Source organism: Molothrus aeneus, chromosome 1 (assembly GCF_037042795.1).
Source record: "Molothrus aeneus isolate 106 chromosome 1, BPBGC_Maene_1.0, whole genome shotgun sequence".
In the NCBI taxonomy this organism is placed as follows: domain Eukaryota; kingdom Metazoa; phylum Chordata; class Aves; order Passeriformes; family Icteridae; genus Molothrus; species Molothrus aeneus.
Genome location: NC_089646.1, coordinates 28,681,244 through 28,699,883, shown reverse-complemented (window position 1 = coordinate 28,699,883; position 18,640 = coordinate 28,681,244). Strand labels below are relative to the sequence as shown.

The following is an 18,640-nucleotide window of genomic DNA, read 5'->3' as shown; positions in this document are numbered from 1 at the left end:
GTGAGTATAGATGGTGAGATCAGAAAGGAGGACAATCAAAGTGTTGTGGCAGAGAGTAATATGCTCCAGAATAGAGTGTAATGAAACAGCCATAGTTTTTGAAACAAAGTAGTACAGAAGAAGTGACCTGAATATTGTTAAAACCACCAGAGGGAAATTATGCAAAAGCAGGTTTCTTTAGTTGGCTTTACACTGTCAGCTATAAAGTGAGCCCTCAGAAACGGCCGAGGGAGAAGATGGGCTTGCTGGCTTTGGGGCTTTACTTGTTAAATGCTGAACTACATCAGATCATAGAAACCTGAAACTTTGTATCTCACAGCAAGACAGCGTCATGAATACCTAAATTTACCACCTGATTGCTGCGATACCTGGGATTTACTGCTCAAAGGGAGGACAAATATAGCTGTTACAAAACCACACAAATCTGCTTTGGTGCATCTTGCCTGTTCAGAAAGGCAAGAGTTTTTGGACACAGCCTTCCAACAGCCACTCTGTCCAAAGAACAGAAAGCTTGCTTTCTTAGAGAAGTTCTCAGAAGTCCTGACCTTGGTAGGTCCTGGCACCACTACACCAAAAAATTCCCCTAGGTCCGGTGTATGGGTGCTGCCAAATTCTGTCCACAAAACCTAGAAATTATGTCATCCTCGTAGAAATAAAAATTGCTTTCTATGATTCAATGAAAAAAAAAAAAAAAGGAAGAACCAAAAAAAACCCACCCCAAACCCGCCAACCAAAAACGCCCAACAAAAAAAGCCAAACCGAGAGCAACCATGAGCCCCGGGATGCCACCAGCTCCGGACAAAACGGTACCAAGTGTCTCTGGCCGCGCTCACCTCCGGGCGCCCGCGGCGCTTTGCGGGGCAGCTGCGCCGCCAGAAAGGGCGCGCGTGTGCCTGGGGGGTGCGTTTCGCTTTACGGAGTCAGGCAGGCGAAACTTTTTCTTTAAATAATTTAAATTTTTGTGAATGGAAGGGGTTGCCCTGCCACCCCGGGGAGGCGTAGGGGACACGGCGTGCCGCGGCAGGATCCCGGGCTACCGGCGGGCCCCCGAGCGCCACTTCCGAGGCGCTGCCCCGCGGGCCGGGGCCGCGGCGGGAGTCGCCCCCCGCGGGGCCGGGCGGGGCGGCGGGGCCGGGGCCGGGGCCGAGGCCGGGGCGGGCGGGCCGCGGCGATCGGCGATCCGGCGGGGGGCGCGGGGAGCCAATGGGCGGCGGGGATCCGCCGGCGCGGCTCGGGGGCCCCTGGAGGAGGAGGAGAGGAAAAACCACGGGATTGAGCTCTGTCAGTGGCGCTCGCGGCTTCCAAGGGGGAAGTGCCGGGGAATAATTAATGTTTTTATTAAATTTGGAGGGAATTTTTTTGCAGCCGATCGCCGCGCGTGGCCTTCAGGTGGGTCTTCCCCCGCAACTTTGCCCGCCGCCCCGCAGGATTGCGCGGCGGCGGTGGGGCTGCGGGAGCGATCCTGTGGGAGAAGGTGGCTGGTGCGCGGGGCGGGGGGGCCGTGTCTGTGTGTGTCTGTGTGTCTGTCTGTGTGTGTGTGTGTGTGAGGGCGGTGAGTGCGTGGCCGCCGGGCGCCGCCGCCGCCGCGAGGTGCGCGGCGAGCCCCGCGTTCGCCATTACGAGTTGAGCACACGCTTGCGAGAGCCGGGGCTGCCGCCGGCGCGGATCGCCCGCGGGCGCGGCGCGCAGTGTAAATAAAGCCCTGCCTCTCGCTCCGCCGGCCGCCGCCGCCGCCGAGTGCTTTTGCTCCTCCGCGTTTTGCTGGCAGGAGCGTGTAACCCAGGTGAAGGCAGAGAAGGGAGGGTTGTTTTTATGAATGGGACTCTTTGAGGTTAATTAGGTATGCAAATGCAAGCAGTTCATTCATGCTGCCTCTTTTTTTTTTTTTTTTTTTTTTTTTTTTAAATCTAAAAGCCATCTTGTATTCCCCTCTAGGCTGATTGGTGTCCAGATCCCGAGGAAATCTCCAGATCAAATGCCCAGTAAATAAAAAACACTGAGCTAAGACTCGTGGAAGAGCTGCAGAATGGATGGATTTTATGACCAGCAAGTGCCTTACATGGTCACCAATGTGAGTGATCAGTTCAAAGTTGGTGTTTATAAACTTGACTCCGACTTATTTCTGTGGGGGAGTTTTACAGACACAGTCTCTGCTTTGTTACGGCTGTAGGGGCGACTCTTCATCTGGGAGCTTTGCTTGCAAGATGAGCCTATCTTCTTAGTTATTGCAATAAAGCATCGTGTTCTTTTAAAGACAGTTTTGGGATGATTAAAAAATCATGCACATGATTAGCGGATGAGGGAGGCGAGAGCAGCAGCAGCTGCATTCAAAGTTTCTGGCTGCGTTTGCCTGCAACGTTCAAAAGAATGAAGTTGAGGCAAACATTAACCTTTTTTTTTCCCTCTCTGTTTTTTTTTTTTTTTTTTTTCTTTCAGGACTTTGCTAACAATTTTATAAGTAACACAGGGAAACAAAGCAGTCTATTATAATTTCATGTCTGGGTTCTCCTGCATAGCTTATGCTATGGGGATTTATGGGCTATTGTGTAGGTTTGTATACTTTAGATGCTAAAAATACGATTGGCATTGTGTTGCTGCTTGAGCACATTATATATGTATTGTACAAATAGATGTCTACATAGATAGATAGAAATGTGTTGCATTTAGATATAGGACTCTTTGGGAGGATATTAGGTGCTCAGCAATATCTTTTGTTTGAAATTGAAGGCTGGCAAGAAGTCCCTGTTTGAAAATATAAAGAATTTATGCCAAGTTTGCATATTCCTGATTAATTAAAAAAAGCCCAAAACAAACCAAACCAAATCTCAAACCTCAGATTTCTAAAGTAACTGATCTTTCCTGTTTATAGAATCCGCGTGGGAGAAACTGTAATGAGAGACCGACAAATGTCAGGAAAAGAAAATTCATTAACAGAGACCTGGCTCATGATTCAGAAGGTGAGGGCTTGTTGTTTCCCCCCCACCCCCCCCCCTTTTCTTACTAATGCAGAGAAGCTTTTTGAGAGCTCTTTATTTATTTATTTTGGAGATAAATATATCTAGATCAATCTGAATAAACAAGACAAGAAAACTACATTTACTAATGCAAAACAAACTGGCAAAGGCAATAAATTTATAAAGTTGAAAGTCTTTCCTTGACTTACCCTGTTGCATTTTGTGCACATGTGGCACACGGATGTCATGCACTGAGGACAAGCCTTTGCGGCATCTGACACAAGTCATGGCACCTGGGTTTTCACCATCAAGCCTCTTCATATTTAGGGCATTCTTCATCCCTCCCATCTTTTAATGTCCTTTTCCCTGGTATGTCTTCACTAGTGGTAGCAGGAGTGAGAGAATGTGGGTGTGGAGATTTGATTTTCACCAGCTTTACTGTATAGTCAGGGTTCTGGTGCCTGCTGGCCTGTTTCTCTTGTTGTATAACACTAACAGGGTTAAAAATCCAGGGAATTTCGATTAAGAGAACCTACAGTGGAGAAAGTTTTGGAGGCCCAGAGGTTTGTAACTTAGTCCCATCAGTAGCCACCCAGGACTGTAGCTTGAGAACTGTAGCTGTTAACACTTCTTTAGGTTACAAGGTCTGTATTATGCTACGCCTGCAGCCCTGAAAGTACATGAGACCTACAGGAAGATATATAGAGGCCTATAACTTACCCCTATGTAAATCTTATCAGGGTAAGAACACACTGACACACTTTTCAAAGTCCATACTTGCCTGGAAAAGTAGATTCAAAAAAAAGCAACTTTCTGATTTTCAGTTAAATCATTTCCCAGTGTGCATGTGGGGTATCAGTCCACAGGATAAATGAATAGCCTCTGTCATTTAAGTATATGTAAATAGTTATCTGTCAGCATTCATAAAAAAGGAAGTCTCTCTCAAAATACAGTAAATTAAAAATAAACCATTTGTTAGTTCAAATATCCTACTTAGTCTTAGCAAACAGAATTTTCGTAACTGAGTTTCTGAGGCTTGCAAGTAAGCTGAATGCTTCTCTGCTTTACACCCATTATAAGTAACTGATTTCAGTACATTGCAAAAGATAAGCTGCTGCAAAATTCAGTCCATGAAGAAGGAGGTTTTAGTTTTAAAGAAGTACAGTGAGTACAGCATAGAGGAAATAGTGGTGGTTCTCATGTCATATGAAGTAAAACATTAGGGGAAGTACAAAAGATTTCCCATTTCTCTTTGCTATTGCAGCATCTCAGGTCACGGCTTCAGAATTTTTATATGATAGTTATGACCCTACTATTAAAAATTCTCAGTTGTTGCTCAGGCAGAACTGTGGAAGTCCAAGCAAGCTTTATCTGGGGCAGATATTACAGGAGGAGGCCTGAATTGTATAAGAAGAAATTGTTCACCTGTAAGAAATACTACGATTTTTAACTTTTCTATGTGTTGCTGAATGAGCCTTTTATACTACAGAGCTCTGTTAAGATTCTGGTTATTATTTCAGGAGCTGAAAATACAGTAAGTGCTTGGGTTTTTATTAATAGGTGTAGAAAAATCAGTAACTGATGCCTCAGAATGCCTGCTTTTTCTGTGCACTTGACTGCCAAACCAGAATTGATGTATATTGCTCTTAAGGAAAAATATATTTTTGAACCTATTTTAATCTTTTGAAGAGATAAAATTTTATCCATGTCTTTATCTTTTTGCAGAACTCTTTCAAGATCTGAGCCAATTACAGGAGACATGGCTTGCAGAAGGTAAGGGAAAAAACTGCTTGTAAAAAGAGGAAAAACAACTCTGGAGGGGAAAAAAAAAGTCCTGAACTTGCTGTCTTAATGTTCAGCCCAATTAATTGAGCTCTAAAAGAGCCACCTCATGTGTCATGCATACATTAGAGCCTCTGATGAGTTTGTCTTTGGGGACTCTGGGGCTGCTCTACCCAGTGTCATCACAAATTACCAGGAGAAATTGCTTCCAGCTCACAATCACATCTGCTTTTGGCAAGAACTAATGCACCAAGACTTCAAGTTCTAAGCCTCTGTTCAGATTTTAATTGCAATTGATCAGGTTTATATTATTGTACCTCGAGAGACTACATACAGCCAGAACTGGGCTTGCTGTTTCCTTTTCAGCAGCACATATAATTATTTGGTGTTCTGGTGGAGTACTTTTCTGATGGCAGAAATTAGTTTCTCTGGGTTCATCGGGACGGGATGCTTCAAGATTTAAGTGCAAGTGTCTTCTTTCCACCTTGTTCACAACACAGAACATTAGGTGTGTATGAAATGCTTAACCAGTACTTTTTCTTTCTTTTTTTTTTTTCAGAAACCTTTAAATATTTTGCATGTTATTTTTGTCTTTGTATTTGTAGTTGTGAGATTCTGTACCGGGTGATTAGAAAACTAACATCGGTCTGTTTTACACATGCATGCTCTTTTAAGTATTTCAAATAATCTTGCAGAGCACATTCTAGTGAAGAGACAAGATTTAAGAACAATAATGTACAAATCTGAATTTCGAGTAGTTGTTGAGATATTCATTTAACAGTAACAAAAATGAGCTGCTGCATTAGAACTTTAACAAGTTGCAAGGTACCTTTTTGCTTGTTCAAGTCTATTTGTTTTCAGCAACATTTTCCGATTTTTTTTCTTTGATATTTGCAGTACTGTTTATTTGAAGCATAAAGATTTTTGTGCATTATCTCTTCTCAATATTTCTGGTCAATTTTTTATGTAAACTTCTGTATCTGAAATAGACATAAATTTGATGCAAGTTAAAATAATCTCTCCAGATTCATCCTGATTTAAATGAATGTGAGTATTCACAAATGTTTAAGTTTTTTCCTGTGCAGGACTTATACTCTATCTGTGCAGCTGTTTATAGAAGAGATGGTCTGTGTTTAGTTTTTTTTGATTTTTTTTTTTGGTTGGTTTTTGTTGTTGTTGTTGTTGGGGTTTTTTGGGGTTTTGATTTTTTTTTGTTTTGTTTTGTGTTTGTTTTAAAGGAGGGATGGTGGGGCGAAATGCTTACTGCTTGTCTTCATAAAAAGGGAAATATTGCTGACTACTTGTTTATACCCTGATTCTGTTTTAACAGCTTTTTGTGTGGTTTCTTTACCTATTAGTAAGTTGTGGGGTATTGTTTATTTTGATGACATTTTTATTCTGCTAGTATTAGTTTTAGTATGGGGTTATTCTGTGTATAATCAAAAACCCCTCTTGAAATTAATGGAACAGAGGATATATTTTTATGAACTAATAAAATTCTTCCCTAATAATTGAAAACAGGCTGTCCTGAACTAAGATCATTTTTGTAGTATAATGGTCAGCTGTAGCTGTCTCCCTGTGGTGATTTTCCTAAGGAGCTCTTTACATTGTATCATCTCATTCATGTCAGCAATCAGAAACGTGTTAAAATGCTACTCAAAAGATACTATATTTTAATTTAGAGGTTAACTTTCAGTTTGATTGTTTCACTGGCATGGATGTTTTTGTTTCTGAAAAATGATTAAATTTCTTTGATCTTAAGTCAGAAACAATGCAGGCAGATTCATAATGCATGTGCAGATAATAATGGAAGTTGGAAAAATAATGCAGAATTTAAAACCGAAATTTGATCATTTCCATAGATACATAAATTAATGTAATGGCAATTTTTTTTTCTGAAGGCACTGCTTATTTTAGGCTAGAATCATTTGTTTGAGAGCCTTTTAACCTCTTTATCAGAGAGTATTTCACTGAATAACTTTAGATAGGTTTTGAGAGAGAAGGTGTCTAGTCCCATGTCAGCTAGGTTGAATAACCTTTATAAAGGCAGATAAAATAATCTGGGAAATAGTTAAAAATGAAAAAAAAGTTCCTTTTTTTTTACATTGCAGAAAGAAATAAACCTAACTAACACTATTTGTCCACGCTATATTTCAACTAAATATTACAGGTTTTGCAGTGTTCTAGAAATACTTTAAGAAATCTCTGTTTCGGGCCATGCCGTGGTTTGAGCTGTTTCATGGAACAAACTTTGCACAGCTTTCCATAAGGCTAAACTAAAACTGAAATAAAAAGTTAAGATGGCAACATCAAATATTGAACTGTTAGCTTCATCCCAAAGTTTTATGGAAAAAAATAAAAAACCACCCTTAACAACTTCTGTTAGTCTTTATAATATGGTAGTGTTTGAGGACATTGTAGCTCTGCTCAAGTGTCTATATGGATGAGCTTAGCCAGGAAACAGATTTTGAAATCAGACTTGTTTACCCATTGCTAGATGTGTCCATTTATGTTCTTCTGGACCTTCCTAGGCTAGAAGTCTGCCAATTTGGCAGCATCAGTACTGTTTACATATTTCTTTTCATAATGCTATGGAGCCAGGGAAATGACCATGAAATTTTAAAACATCTTGACCCTTTTTAAGAAAAGCAGTGGCAGCTGACCAGGTTTCTCCCACAAGTTCAGATCCCCACTGGGGTGTAACCAGGTCAAAAATCTACTTATTTGTTAGGAGAAGAAAGTGAGTTGCATTTTATGACACACAAAAATAATGCTTGTGGATTTTTCTTTGTTTTGCTTTTCTTGAAGCTGTCCTTACTGCATCACATATTTTAGCCTGAAGATTTTTACAGTTAGTATCACCTGTGACAAGTTGGTGGTAAACAAGTAAGCAGAAAAGATATGTATTCTTTTCCTCTTGAAAATGGTGGGAGGTTCACTTGTATTAAAGAATTAATTCAAATGTAAACAATTTGTGTAACCTGTTTAATATTTTATTACTACATAATTAACAAGCTGAATACTACTTACAGAGAGCTCACAAATGTATTCCACTAGCTGCATAGTAGATTTTTATGGAAATGAGTTTTACTTCTTATTCTGTGTTGTATTATATATGTAAGAAAGATTCTAAATTATTTTGATGTAAAACAACTCTAAGATTGCCCTGTGTCAATTGTTATGCAAGACAGAAGATAGGATATAAGTTTTCTCATGCTAGAAATTGAAAATGGGAAGCCTTTAATAATTTTTTCAATGTTCAACCTTGAAATAGTTAAACTTGCCTATTGCTAACCAAGACAAATATTATTTGGGTTTTATCTTGTCTATTTAAATAACTCAGTGGCAACATTTTGACATGATAATACTATAAAATGACTTTATTGATTCCATGTGTTTGGAATCAGATTGGTTCTGTCAGGTAGCAATTGTTCAGTGACTTGAAAAAAGTGGTTAAAATATTAATCTAATGTTATCTTGTCATGGCAGCTCTACCTACTTGTGGAACAAAATGTAGAGAGAGCAAATTGTTAGTGAGTGAGTGTCTCCTTTCTATGCTGAAAGCATTTGGTTTTGGGGAATACTAGATTAACAAAGAACTCCAATTTTTTTGAAATATTATTTAGACACTAATTTCTCCTACAGCTTGTTTAAGATACATAAAAGGCATCCCAAGCGAAGACAAATAATAAATTTATGTACTAGATCTGCTTCTTGGAGCGAGCTAATAAGCTTCTCAGATGGCAATATACTAAAAACTAAAATATAACATTCTTTGTGTGATTTGAAAAATATACAAGAAGATTAAGTAAACAGAAAGGGGTCTGAAATAACTGCTACAGGTAACGGGTTCGTGCCTCTACCGCAACTCTGCTAAATTGAGGGGATGGCTTCTTCAGCTAGGGGTATTCAGAAGCCCCTTCTTAGTATCTGAAAGTAAGTAATTTCTCTCAAATAATTATTGGCCAACTTTGGAATGAACTCTAGGAAATAAGTTTCTTCCCTCTGTTCTCCTAATGTGAAGGTCCCACCAGTGTTGCAGTGATGTCTAAGCAAGTGTTGACTTGTAGTTTGTTTCTTGAATGAGGAGGTGTGAAAGGAAATAGTTTCTAGGTCTTGAAGGATTGCTTTTATTAAAGGAAAGTACTGGATCTTCAAATATTAGTCTAGTTAGAGTGGCTTTGTTTAATCTGGCTAACTAGCTTTTTTCTGCCAAAAAGTTGTAAAATTTAGCCAGTGTAAGGCAGATGGTATGTAGCCACATTCAAGACCTGTCCACATTTTTATAGGAGCAATAAGAGTCAAGAAATTATAATTTAGTACCTCCATGACTGAAATCTGCCTGTCAGGAACAAACACTCTTAAAAGAAGTGAAAACACTTTCAGTTTGTAATACAGAGAATATCTTATTCTCTCTTTTTTTTTTTTTTTTTGTGGACTCTAGTGATCTGATAGATTTGATTTTCTAATTCGGCTCGTGATCATAAATATCTGCACAAAAAAAGAACAGTTAGATTAGGCAAAAAGGAAGTCAAGGGATGTTACTAAAATAAAAATCCAAAAGAAATAAACCCACCAAAAATCTACAAGTCTGAAAGTCTGTGTAGTAATAAACTTTTTCATGTTTTTCTTGTTTGCTAGTAAAGTAAATAATTTTACTCAAAATCATAATTTTTAAATGCGGACAGGGTTTTGCTAACCATGAGGCATGTAGCAAAATACTAAATGTGAGAACTCCTTTTAAAACTAACTTTTTTTCTCATTTTTAGTATAGCAGCAAATGAAGAGCAGATTCTACAAACCCATCCTCATATTCCTAGGGTTTATTCACATAAGGAAGAATTTTGAGATCTGGAACTAGTTTTGAAGTGCATTTAAGTTTATTAGTGTGAGCATCTCACGTTATGTAAAAAGGGTTTGGGGTTGTTTTGACAGCAAATCCAGTGCTTATGGGTAATAATTTTTTTTGCCATCTTGAAATTTATCACTGTTTTACCTTCCCAATGCTTCTTTGTTAAAAACAGTTGTTCCCGTGGAAAAAGTACAGCCACCAACCAACCCCCCCCCCCCCGCTCCAGCTCTTGCAGGAATACTTACAATTTAGCCAATCTTTCAGATATTCAGAACTGACAATGAATCAAAAACTCAATAGATCCATTACTGTTGAGGCCCAAAGTCTTATTTTAGCTAAGGCCAAAATGCTACTGCTCATATAGAATTTCCTGTCAATTTCAATTTCTTTTGCCACTTTGAATAAATGATGGATATTTTAAAACTAATTGCGCTTAGCTCTAAAAGTGAAGCATGAGGTCAGAGCACACAGTACCGCAGGAAGTGTTCTGCTACCCAAAATAAAGTTTTAAGTGAAGCATTTTCAGCTTCTTGTTTTTCTGGACCATTTCCAGTTTGGTTTTTTTTTTTTTTTTAAACAAGAACACCTTTCTCTGGAGTGCAGCTGAGCTTTTGGAAGCAGTTTTTGAGTGGGAGAAGGAAGAGTTAAGTTTAAACCCTTTATAGTTTGCTTAACTTTTCATTTATTAAATAACGTTCCTCAGCAGGTCTGTGCTGCATCTTGAGACAAAGCAGTGAAATCACTGTGTTTATGCCTAAAGTTCAAGTTTACTTTGCTGTAGCTTTCTGGAAGGGTGTGACATGAAAAGCTTGTGGTTGGGGCCACATGGTTCATGCTGGACTGTGTTTTTGTGAATGGAGGCAGAACTCCAGTTCTGACTGCTTGTCTTGAGGAATTGCTTCGGAGATCAGCTGTCTCATTCACTGGCAGAAAGAATGACTCATACATCTTCTGCCTTGTTTGGCTCCAGGTCATTGTTACAGTGGATAGAGCTGGTTTTAATTAAATATTAACTCCTTTTGTCCTGGATGCTTGTTAATGGGAACTTTTTGTTTACTTGCGATGAAAGCAAGCTAACAGGCCCAAGTTCTAAACTTTTTTTTCCCTCCAAATTGCTTTCCCTTTGCAAAATGAACCGTCAGTTCAGCCTTTCAAAGAGTGTTTAAAGCTTTAAAAACTACAAACAAGCATTAAGTATTTTTGTGCTGTGAATGTTTGCATATCTCAGTAGGTAGTGAAACTGTAAAACCTAAACTGATAACATCTTCAAGATCGTCATTTAAATTTCTGCATGCTTTTCAAATCCTCTTGAGACGTTATAGCTATAGTCAGAAGGAAAAAAAAACTTGTGGTAATATTCTAGGCTGAGTTGGATAGCTTATGCTGCAGATGTTGTCTGCTTCAGGAGTCTGAGGCTTGATGGCTCTGAATGTGGAATGAACTCATGTAGCTGCTTCTGCTATAAGCAGTAAAAGCCACGTGCTTAATATCCTTCAAAACCTTTTATCAGTCTTTTGGAATATACTTGCCTTCTCAGACCCCCATAATTAAGTAGCTCAAGGAAATGTTCTCATTCAGATTGGTGATCATTTCACATATCTTTTTTCAATTTCCCTCTAAATGGCAAAGTAAAAAAAAAGTTTTGCTGATTTCTGCATTGTGACTTGTGTATGTTAACAGAAGCTTTTATGGTGGCCTTGCTAAGTTGCAGTATTTATGAATAAAAGAGGAAATGAATGGCCATGTATATAAATGTGTAGACAGTTGTGACGCTGCAAGTTACATTTTCCTTTCAGACATTCACGTTGAGGTGTCTTTACCTGCCTATTTAATTTGCTGCAAAATCTACCTGTGATTATCCAAAATCCAGGTACAAAAGCCCTCCTCTGCTTGAGCGATGGGATGGTGTATCCCAATGATGCAGCATCTCACAGCGAGATGCTGGTGGAAGGAGTCTCTGTATGACGATAAGTGCTTGCATTTCAGCAGTATGAGCATATGCAATTTCAGTTTTGCTTCTTTAGGAATAATATCAGATTAAGTGAAAGAAATAAGTACTCATTTCCACCAGTTAGCAGGTCCTTTTAATTTCTCCATATAGGCTTATTGGGTTCATTTCTAAGGTACTGATGCTACTAAATTTGCATTCCAGTTGGAAATGCATGTTCCTAGTTTGAATGTTTTGGTTGCTGTTATTTGTTATGTTTATATTTGGTAGGGTTTTAAATACTCTTTAACTTGCATTGTTCCTTTCTCTACAGAGGCTTTTAAGGCTATGTTAATATTGCATTTAAAGTAAATTTTGACAGCATAGTCTCCACCTGTTTCTAGAGTGCCGATAAAATGATGTGCTCCATCTCTCCTAAATACGCCTTCATAAATTTTGAGGATCCACGAAAAAAGTACATTATTCTTGTTTACTCCATAAACAAGAGCAAATCAGTGGTAATGGCAGTAATGTAGTAGTTTCTAGGACAGTTCAACCAGATATATTTTATTTTTTTCATAGAGTACTATGGCTGAGAAAAAAAAGGACCTTACTTACTGATATATACATAAATCTCTACAACAGATTTTTTTCTGGACTAAGTCAAATTAAACTGATAAAACCAGAATGAAGCACTGGTGAAGCTGTCCAGTGCAGAGAGAATGCTCTCTGGAAAGTTATATGAGATTTCTATCCCTGTTCTGCAGCCACTAAATGTAGCCTCTTTATTTAAACAGAAGGCAGTTTTGTTTTCTTTGAGGCTTTTAAAGATATCCTAGATTCACAAATTTATATATATATCTCTACATATACATGTATATATGAAATGCAGGTGCATGTTAAAAAATTAATTCTGCTAGTCTTCCTGCTGCATTTGAAAATGATGTGTGGCTTAAGAAAAATGTGGGGGATGTGTCTTCTGTAAACAAGTTACTTAATTCAATTACTTTAACTCTGAATGTACTCACAGATGCTTCAAAAACAAGTGGACTTATTAGAAATCTTAGGTACTAATTTCTAGTAGAAGACCTTGATTTCATAATCAGATATTTCTGTGACAATCAAATAGTTAGCATTTTTGTAAGGAAAATGCCAAACATTCACGTGTAGTGAATTGCATGAAATGTCAGAAATTGTGGAGTGTGAGTATTTGGGCTCATTCTGTCCCTGAGTTCTTTCTTGGTAAAACTTGCGTGGTTTCTCTAGAAGAAAGAGAAATTGAACACATCAAAATACTGGGTATATTTGGGTTGATAGCGTTTTATACAACTTCAAACTTTGAGGAGCCAATATGTCCTCAGAGGTATTGGTTTATTATAAAAGGATGAGTTACTGTCAGGTTTGATTTTGTTCAGTTTTTTTTTTTTAATTAGAAACCCGAACAACAAAGCAACAGTAGCTATGCTTTTTTTTTTCAAAGTAAGGCTAATTACACTTAGTGTATTTATCTCACACTTCTTTTCAAATCTGTATTTGCACATTTCCAAGGTCATTTGTTTTTAAGGGGTATTTGCTGCAATTAAGACAGTAGGATTTTAATTTTATTTTAAAACCCAGAGCAAATAATTTTTCAGTATTATGAGCCTGATTCTGAACTCTTTACCCAGGAAAAAAACTTCCAGTTAAGTCATTAGAAATATTTCCTGAGTAAAGGAGTGGAGATCTGGTCCATGAAGAGCACTGTAATGCACATTCAAAATAATTGTGAGTAATTTTAATTAAATATATATTTTTAATTCAAACAAATTATATAAAAACTAGTAGAAATTGCACATATATAATGGGGAATATGCATTTCCTATACTAGAAAATGTTCTGAAGGGCACGAAAGTCACATTTTATCAATTAATGTATTTGAGAACATTTGATAATCACAGTTTCGATAAAAGATTATATAAGCAGCATTTACCTTTCCAATCTTATTGGGTAACCAGATCATGGCAGATGTTAACTTTTAATTAAGATTGTATGAATTATTTGCTTGTGTTTGGACAAGAACTGTGGAAAGTATTTTTAAACGGGAATTTTACGCAGCTTTGCTGCGGTGATTCCGGTTAGTGTGGATGCTGAGGAAAAGATGACAAAGTTAAGCGAAGATAAGCGGGATCTCTCTTGGTGTACCAGAAACAGTCATGCTCCGAGGACGCCGCTTCTGTGTAATGTTCTGCAGTTATTTGAATGTATTCATCTATAATAAACGTTTAGTGCTATTTCAGCTTAAATGGTTTAAATGAGTTTACCACACAGTTTGAGAGATGGATAATGTCTTAGATATACAACGAAAAGGAAATGTGGTACCAGAGGAGCAAAATTATCTATCAGCAGACCGTGAAATGATTGTATTTAATAGCTCAGGTTTGTGATGGCAGTTTCCTAAAAGCAAAGACGATCTTACAAAAGGCAAATGGATGTTAATCGTGATTTTTGTTTTAAGTAAATCTTTTTTGATATCTGAAATGTTGTCATTGAACCAGGAATTCTGTGGTCTGGTAAAATAGTTCTTTTTGAATATTTAAAATAATAACAGAAAATCCCTACTGTGTTGGCTGACTGCCATGAACAATTGGAATCACTTTTAAGTAAGCCAAAGGTGTGGTAGTTTCAGGTTAAAGAAACATTGGTGTTAATCAGTGGGATTTGGTTTTATGTGGACTTGATGTGCAGATATTTTGAAAATAAGCACTGATGAGTTTTACCAGTGGCTTGGTGGGTCCAGATCCTGATACAGGGAGTGAGGCAGGGCCAATGAGTCCCCACATCCTCCCATTCACATTGTTCTGTGCCAGGACTTCTCTGGACTTACGCTGCACCACACAGCTTCACCCCAGGGCTTATCTGATATTAAAATGATGCGCTTGCCTGATTTTCATACCCAACAATGAAGAAACAAAAAATCATAATTTTAAATTTGACTGTGCTTTAAATTAAGCACAAGAGTCTTTATTTATGCTTTAATAGCTTATTTTAATTCTTGGTTTTTGTTTGTTTTGTTTTTGTTTTCCTTTCTTCAGCTCAGGTACCTGACAATGATGAGCAGTTTGTGCCAGACTATCAGGCTGAAAGTTGTAAGTATACTACAAATCATCACTTTCTTGAAATATACATATTTGTATGTTTATATCTGCATCTTCATACTTGTTATTTATTTTGTCATCTGTGGTCATGTGATAGCTCCTTTTGCTGATCAATGACATCAGTGTGATGAGTAGATAAAGCAAGTGGCATTTTGATGTGCAGCCAAAAGAACTTCTTTGGGCTGAAGGTATAACCTTTAGCACGGGGCCCTTCCCTGTCATTTCCACCCACAGCCCCAGGGAAGCACGGAAAAACTTAGGTTGTGGAGGTGGAAGGAGTTTCTTTGTCTGTAGAGTGTGCAGAGGAGCTTTTTAACCGGTACAGATCAGATACTGTGGGACGGAGGATGCCTCTCTGCTGAGCAGAAGTCAGGCTGCTCGACACATTTTGAGTATGAACAAATAAATAAAATTCTCCATGTAATCAGTCAAATACAGCCACAGCTGAAGCATTCTAAATTTGTCTTAGCATGTGGCATTTTCTTGCTCAAACAATATTTTCCTTTGAGTTAATCGGTGAAAACAGGAGTTATGTTAAGCTGGGTGCTTTGCATTGTTTTCTACTTACTTAACAAGAGTCTAAACTTATTTTTATCAGCCTGTACTCCTCAAGTCTTGCCTTTACGTATTAAAATGCTCCTATTCTGTTAAATGCTGGCTCCATTTTGCTGTACCTGATGTTCTGTGGTATTGGGTGATTGCAAGGGCATAGCATGAGAAACGTCTGACAGTCACAGGCTTCTTGGAGCTTCTTTTTGTAGTTCTGTTCTTCATGGCAAGGCTTCTCCCCATCATCAGAGATCTGTTCTAAAAAGTGTCTGCTGATTGTAGCAAAACACATGGTAGCTTTTCCATTTTGCTAAATAACTTAAATAGTTTATCCTATTGGAGTGAATTACTGCAGTTCACTAAACCAGATAGCTGTTAAACACGGCATTCATATACTGAAATATTAAGATTAATATAGAGAGATTAGGGAGAATTGCATTTAAATTGTCTTTAAACAAAAAAAAAAATCACACTTACTGAATTTTCCTATAAATCTTTTAGATTATTTTTCCAGTAATTAAGCAGCTGTTTTAAGAAGAATTCATTGAGAGTATTCATAACAGCATTTTGTGAGGCAAAAAAAAGCCCACACTTTTTTTTTAATCCCCTGGAATTGTTGCTGTGCAGGATAGTATCCCTACACAGCAACAATTTAAATTAGTTTTTCTCTCAGAGTTCCTGTACATATGCTAACCAACAATCGTGGTCACTTTTAAACTTTGAAAATTGCCTTTTATAAGAGAGGTGTCTTTTTTTTTTTACCTCTGTCTTCAAAGACTTTTTTTTTAAATTAAATTATAATACAAAAGAGAGAACAATCTATACATTGAAAATCAGATATGTTACTTTACATATGGAACTGTGTCCAAATATAGTCATTCATGCATATGCCTTTGTGTAAGAGTACAAAGTTCAACTGGGGCTTCTATTAACCCACAATTATCGTTACACAACAAGTCAATGATTCTTGGAAAATAATTTGTGGACTATGAAAAGCCCTATTGAAGCTGGCCACTGCTTTTGGTGATAAAGAAATTCTCCTAATATGGCTATTTTATTAATGCTGTTGTGTTTCAAAGTTCCTTAGCCACAGCTTACACAGTATTATCACAGGAACATTTATTTCTTCATTTCAGTTGGTTTCTTTATCTTAAGTAAAGGTCAGGAGAGCTTCCTGGAGAGTTACTCTGGCAAAGGTTATGGAGTTTCAGACATATACTTGGATATAATGTACGTAGCTGTGGGCTCTGCAAAACAGGAACGGAGATCAACATAACCAAAGCCATGGGGAAATTACTGCTGCAGAAGTAGCACAATTGTGACTGTTTTCTTTAGATCCAAGCCTGCCTTCAAACTCCATTATAATGACTTGCTCTATATAGTCTATAACTGTGCAGTTCTGAGCCCATTACTGGCAGCAGTCTGGCAGAAGCGCTTGATTTCCTTTTTTAAAAATCTCCTTAAATTTATTTTATTTTATTTATTTTTATTTTTACGTGGGAGAGAATGGACAAGCTGTCATAGATTTAGTGTTTAATACATTTAATTGAGGCAAAAATGAAGAAGGACACAAGTGTATACCGATGAAGGGGGTCACAGCCACATGAGTTAAGGCATCTAAACTAAACTGTGCTTTGCTACAGAAATTTCATTTATGGAGCTGGATATAGATAGGGGTGTGTATAAGTGTGTAAAGAAAACTGAAGTGTTCCAGTGAAACAGTTACAATCTGCAGTCCAGGTAGAAAAAATAATGACATTTTATTTATAGCTTCATTGCTTGAGAAAGGAGCTTTCAATTTAACAGCACAGATCTGTCTCGGCTTTAAAGTTGTGATGTTAAATTGAAACATTAAAAGGAGACTTAAGAAGCTTCACTAACAGTGGCAGTTTTGGAAGAGTGGGGTTAAAATTTTTTTGCCTAGAAATCACCAGCTTGGTGGTCTGAAGAAATCAGCTCTTGAAACAAGACGTGGAAGATAGTGGAGGAGCTGCTATGCCAAGATCATTGCTGTGTCCTAGCACTGAGCAGGATTAAATGCCCCTTGAAGTGCTTTGGCTTTTGCCTTTATTTTCTGTAATAATGATTTTAACTAGTGAAACTGCACTGGTATTAGTAACTAGGGGAAACATTTAGTTTAGATTAGATATACAGTCCACTTTGTCCACTCAGGGATTTAACTTCAAAGCTAGCTTGGGACCATGAATATTTCAATTATGACTTGCTATTAAACTTCAATCAGTTTTTGAAAAGCAAACATAATATGTGTATTTATAGTTAGGTGTGGGCTTTAGATATTATGGGTGAGATCAACAGCCAGCATAACTTCATGTGGTATTATTGACATTATTGGAATTATGCACATTTCTATTTGCTAAGGATCCAGCATGTCAAACTTTAAGCTGTTTAAAAGTAAAATTTGTTTTGTTACTCCTTTATGTCTTCTGGAAAGAGGCCCTTCCTACCATAAGAATCTTAGTAATTCTTATTTACTGCACTTTCAAACCTTAATTTTTGTCATCATAGTCCCATCTTCTCTTACTCTTTTATTAAATATTTTTAACTTGGCATATCTATCACAAAGAACCTTTTTGTAATTTTATTTAGAGTGAGTGGAATTTAGAGTAGATAACAACTAGCTTGTTTGGCTGAAATTTGAAAAACAAAATGCAGTTTGGTTTCTTGTACCTTTCTACTTTGAGCACTGAAATTCTTGAGTTCTAAGAGGCAACAATGTGTATAAAAAAGGTTTTTTTTGTTTGAAATTATACTGGAAAAATATTGAATTGCATATTAAATATGTCATTTTCTTAGTTTTTCAATTTCATTCTCACAAGAAATAAAAGTTCCACAGAGAAAGAGTGAGGAATCTTCTACAGGCTTTTTCCCAAAAATTCTGTTTTAGGCAGGTTGGTTTTGTCTCTTTCTGAATCTGCTTCTATAATGCGGATCACTTGTTTGCTGAACATTCAAGTAACTTCCTAATGACTATTCTTTAACAATAACATGAAAAGTTGTGTAAAGCAAAGATGTAAAAATCTGTTTGCTCTAAAAATGTGAATGTTTTGGTGTGCTTTTTAATCAACATACTTCATGTGACACTTTTTCCTAATTCTTATCCAATTCATAAAACCTAATTAAGCTGGTTTTCCCTCCATGTAGAGTCAGTATTCACATTTGGAGAAGGGTGACCTGTGTTAACTTCCTCAGATAAGGTCTCCTATTGTTTCAAGTCCATTTTCATATACTGAGGAGGAGCCAGATCCTGAACTGGTTGTAATCAGTGGCAAGGTTTTCAGATACCGTAGAACAGCAAGGACTTGCCACTCCAGGAGCAAAAATGAATAAAGTGTTGAGTTTGCTCGAAGTCAATAGCTGTTGAGGTGAAGATTACTTGCTCCCATTGTTTGGATGGTTTCTGTGACAGACACAAGAGGAAGTA

At 37.6% G+C, this 18,640-nt stretch overlaps 1 protein-coding gene across 3 annotated transcripts in view; it reads left to right on the top strand.

Moving 5' to 3' along the window:
- Window positions 1-788: 788 nt before the first annotated feature.
- ETV1 (ETS variant transcription factor 1) overlaps window positions 789-18,640 on the top strand; it is a 64,716-nt gene continuing 46,864 nt past the window's right edge. The window contains exons 1-5 of one of the 3 annotated variants that reach the window (XM_066564963.1): window positions 789-806; window positions 1,936-2,071; window positions 2,870-2,957; window positions 4,680-4,727; window positions 14,587-14,640. In XM_066564963.1, coding sequence (XP_066421060.1) covers window positions 2,027-2,071; window positions 2,870-2,957; window positions 4,680-4,727; window positions 14,587-14,640 — 235 coding nt within the window. In that variant the 5' untranslated portion in view covers window positions 789-806; window positions 1,936-2,026. Of the gene's footprint in view, window positions 807-1,217; window positions 1,390-1,935; window positions 2,072-2,869; window positions 2,958-4,679; window positions 4,728-4,838; window positions 5,245-14,586; window positions 14,641-18,640 lie in introns of those variants that run through there. The other 2 variants (XM_066564888.1, XM_066565034.1) reach the window with 2 other exon arrangements.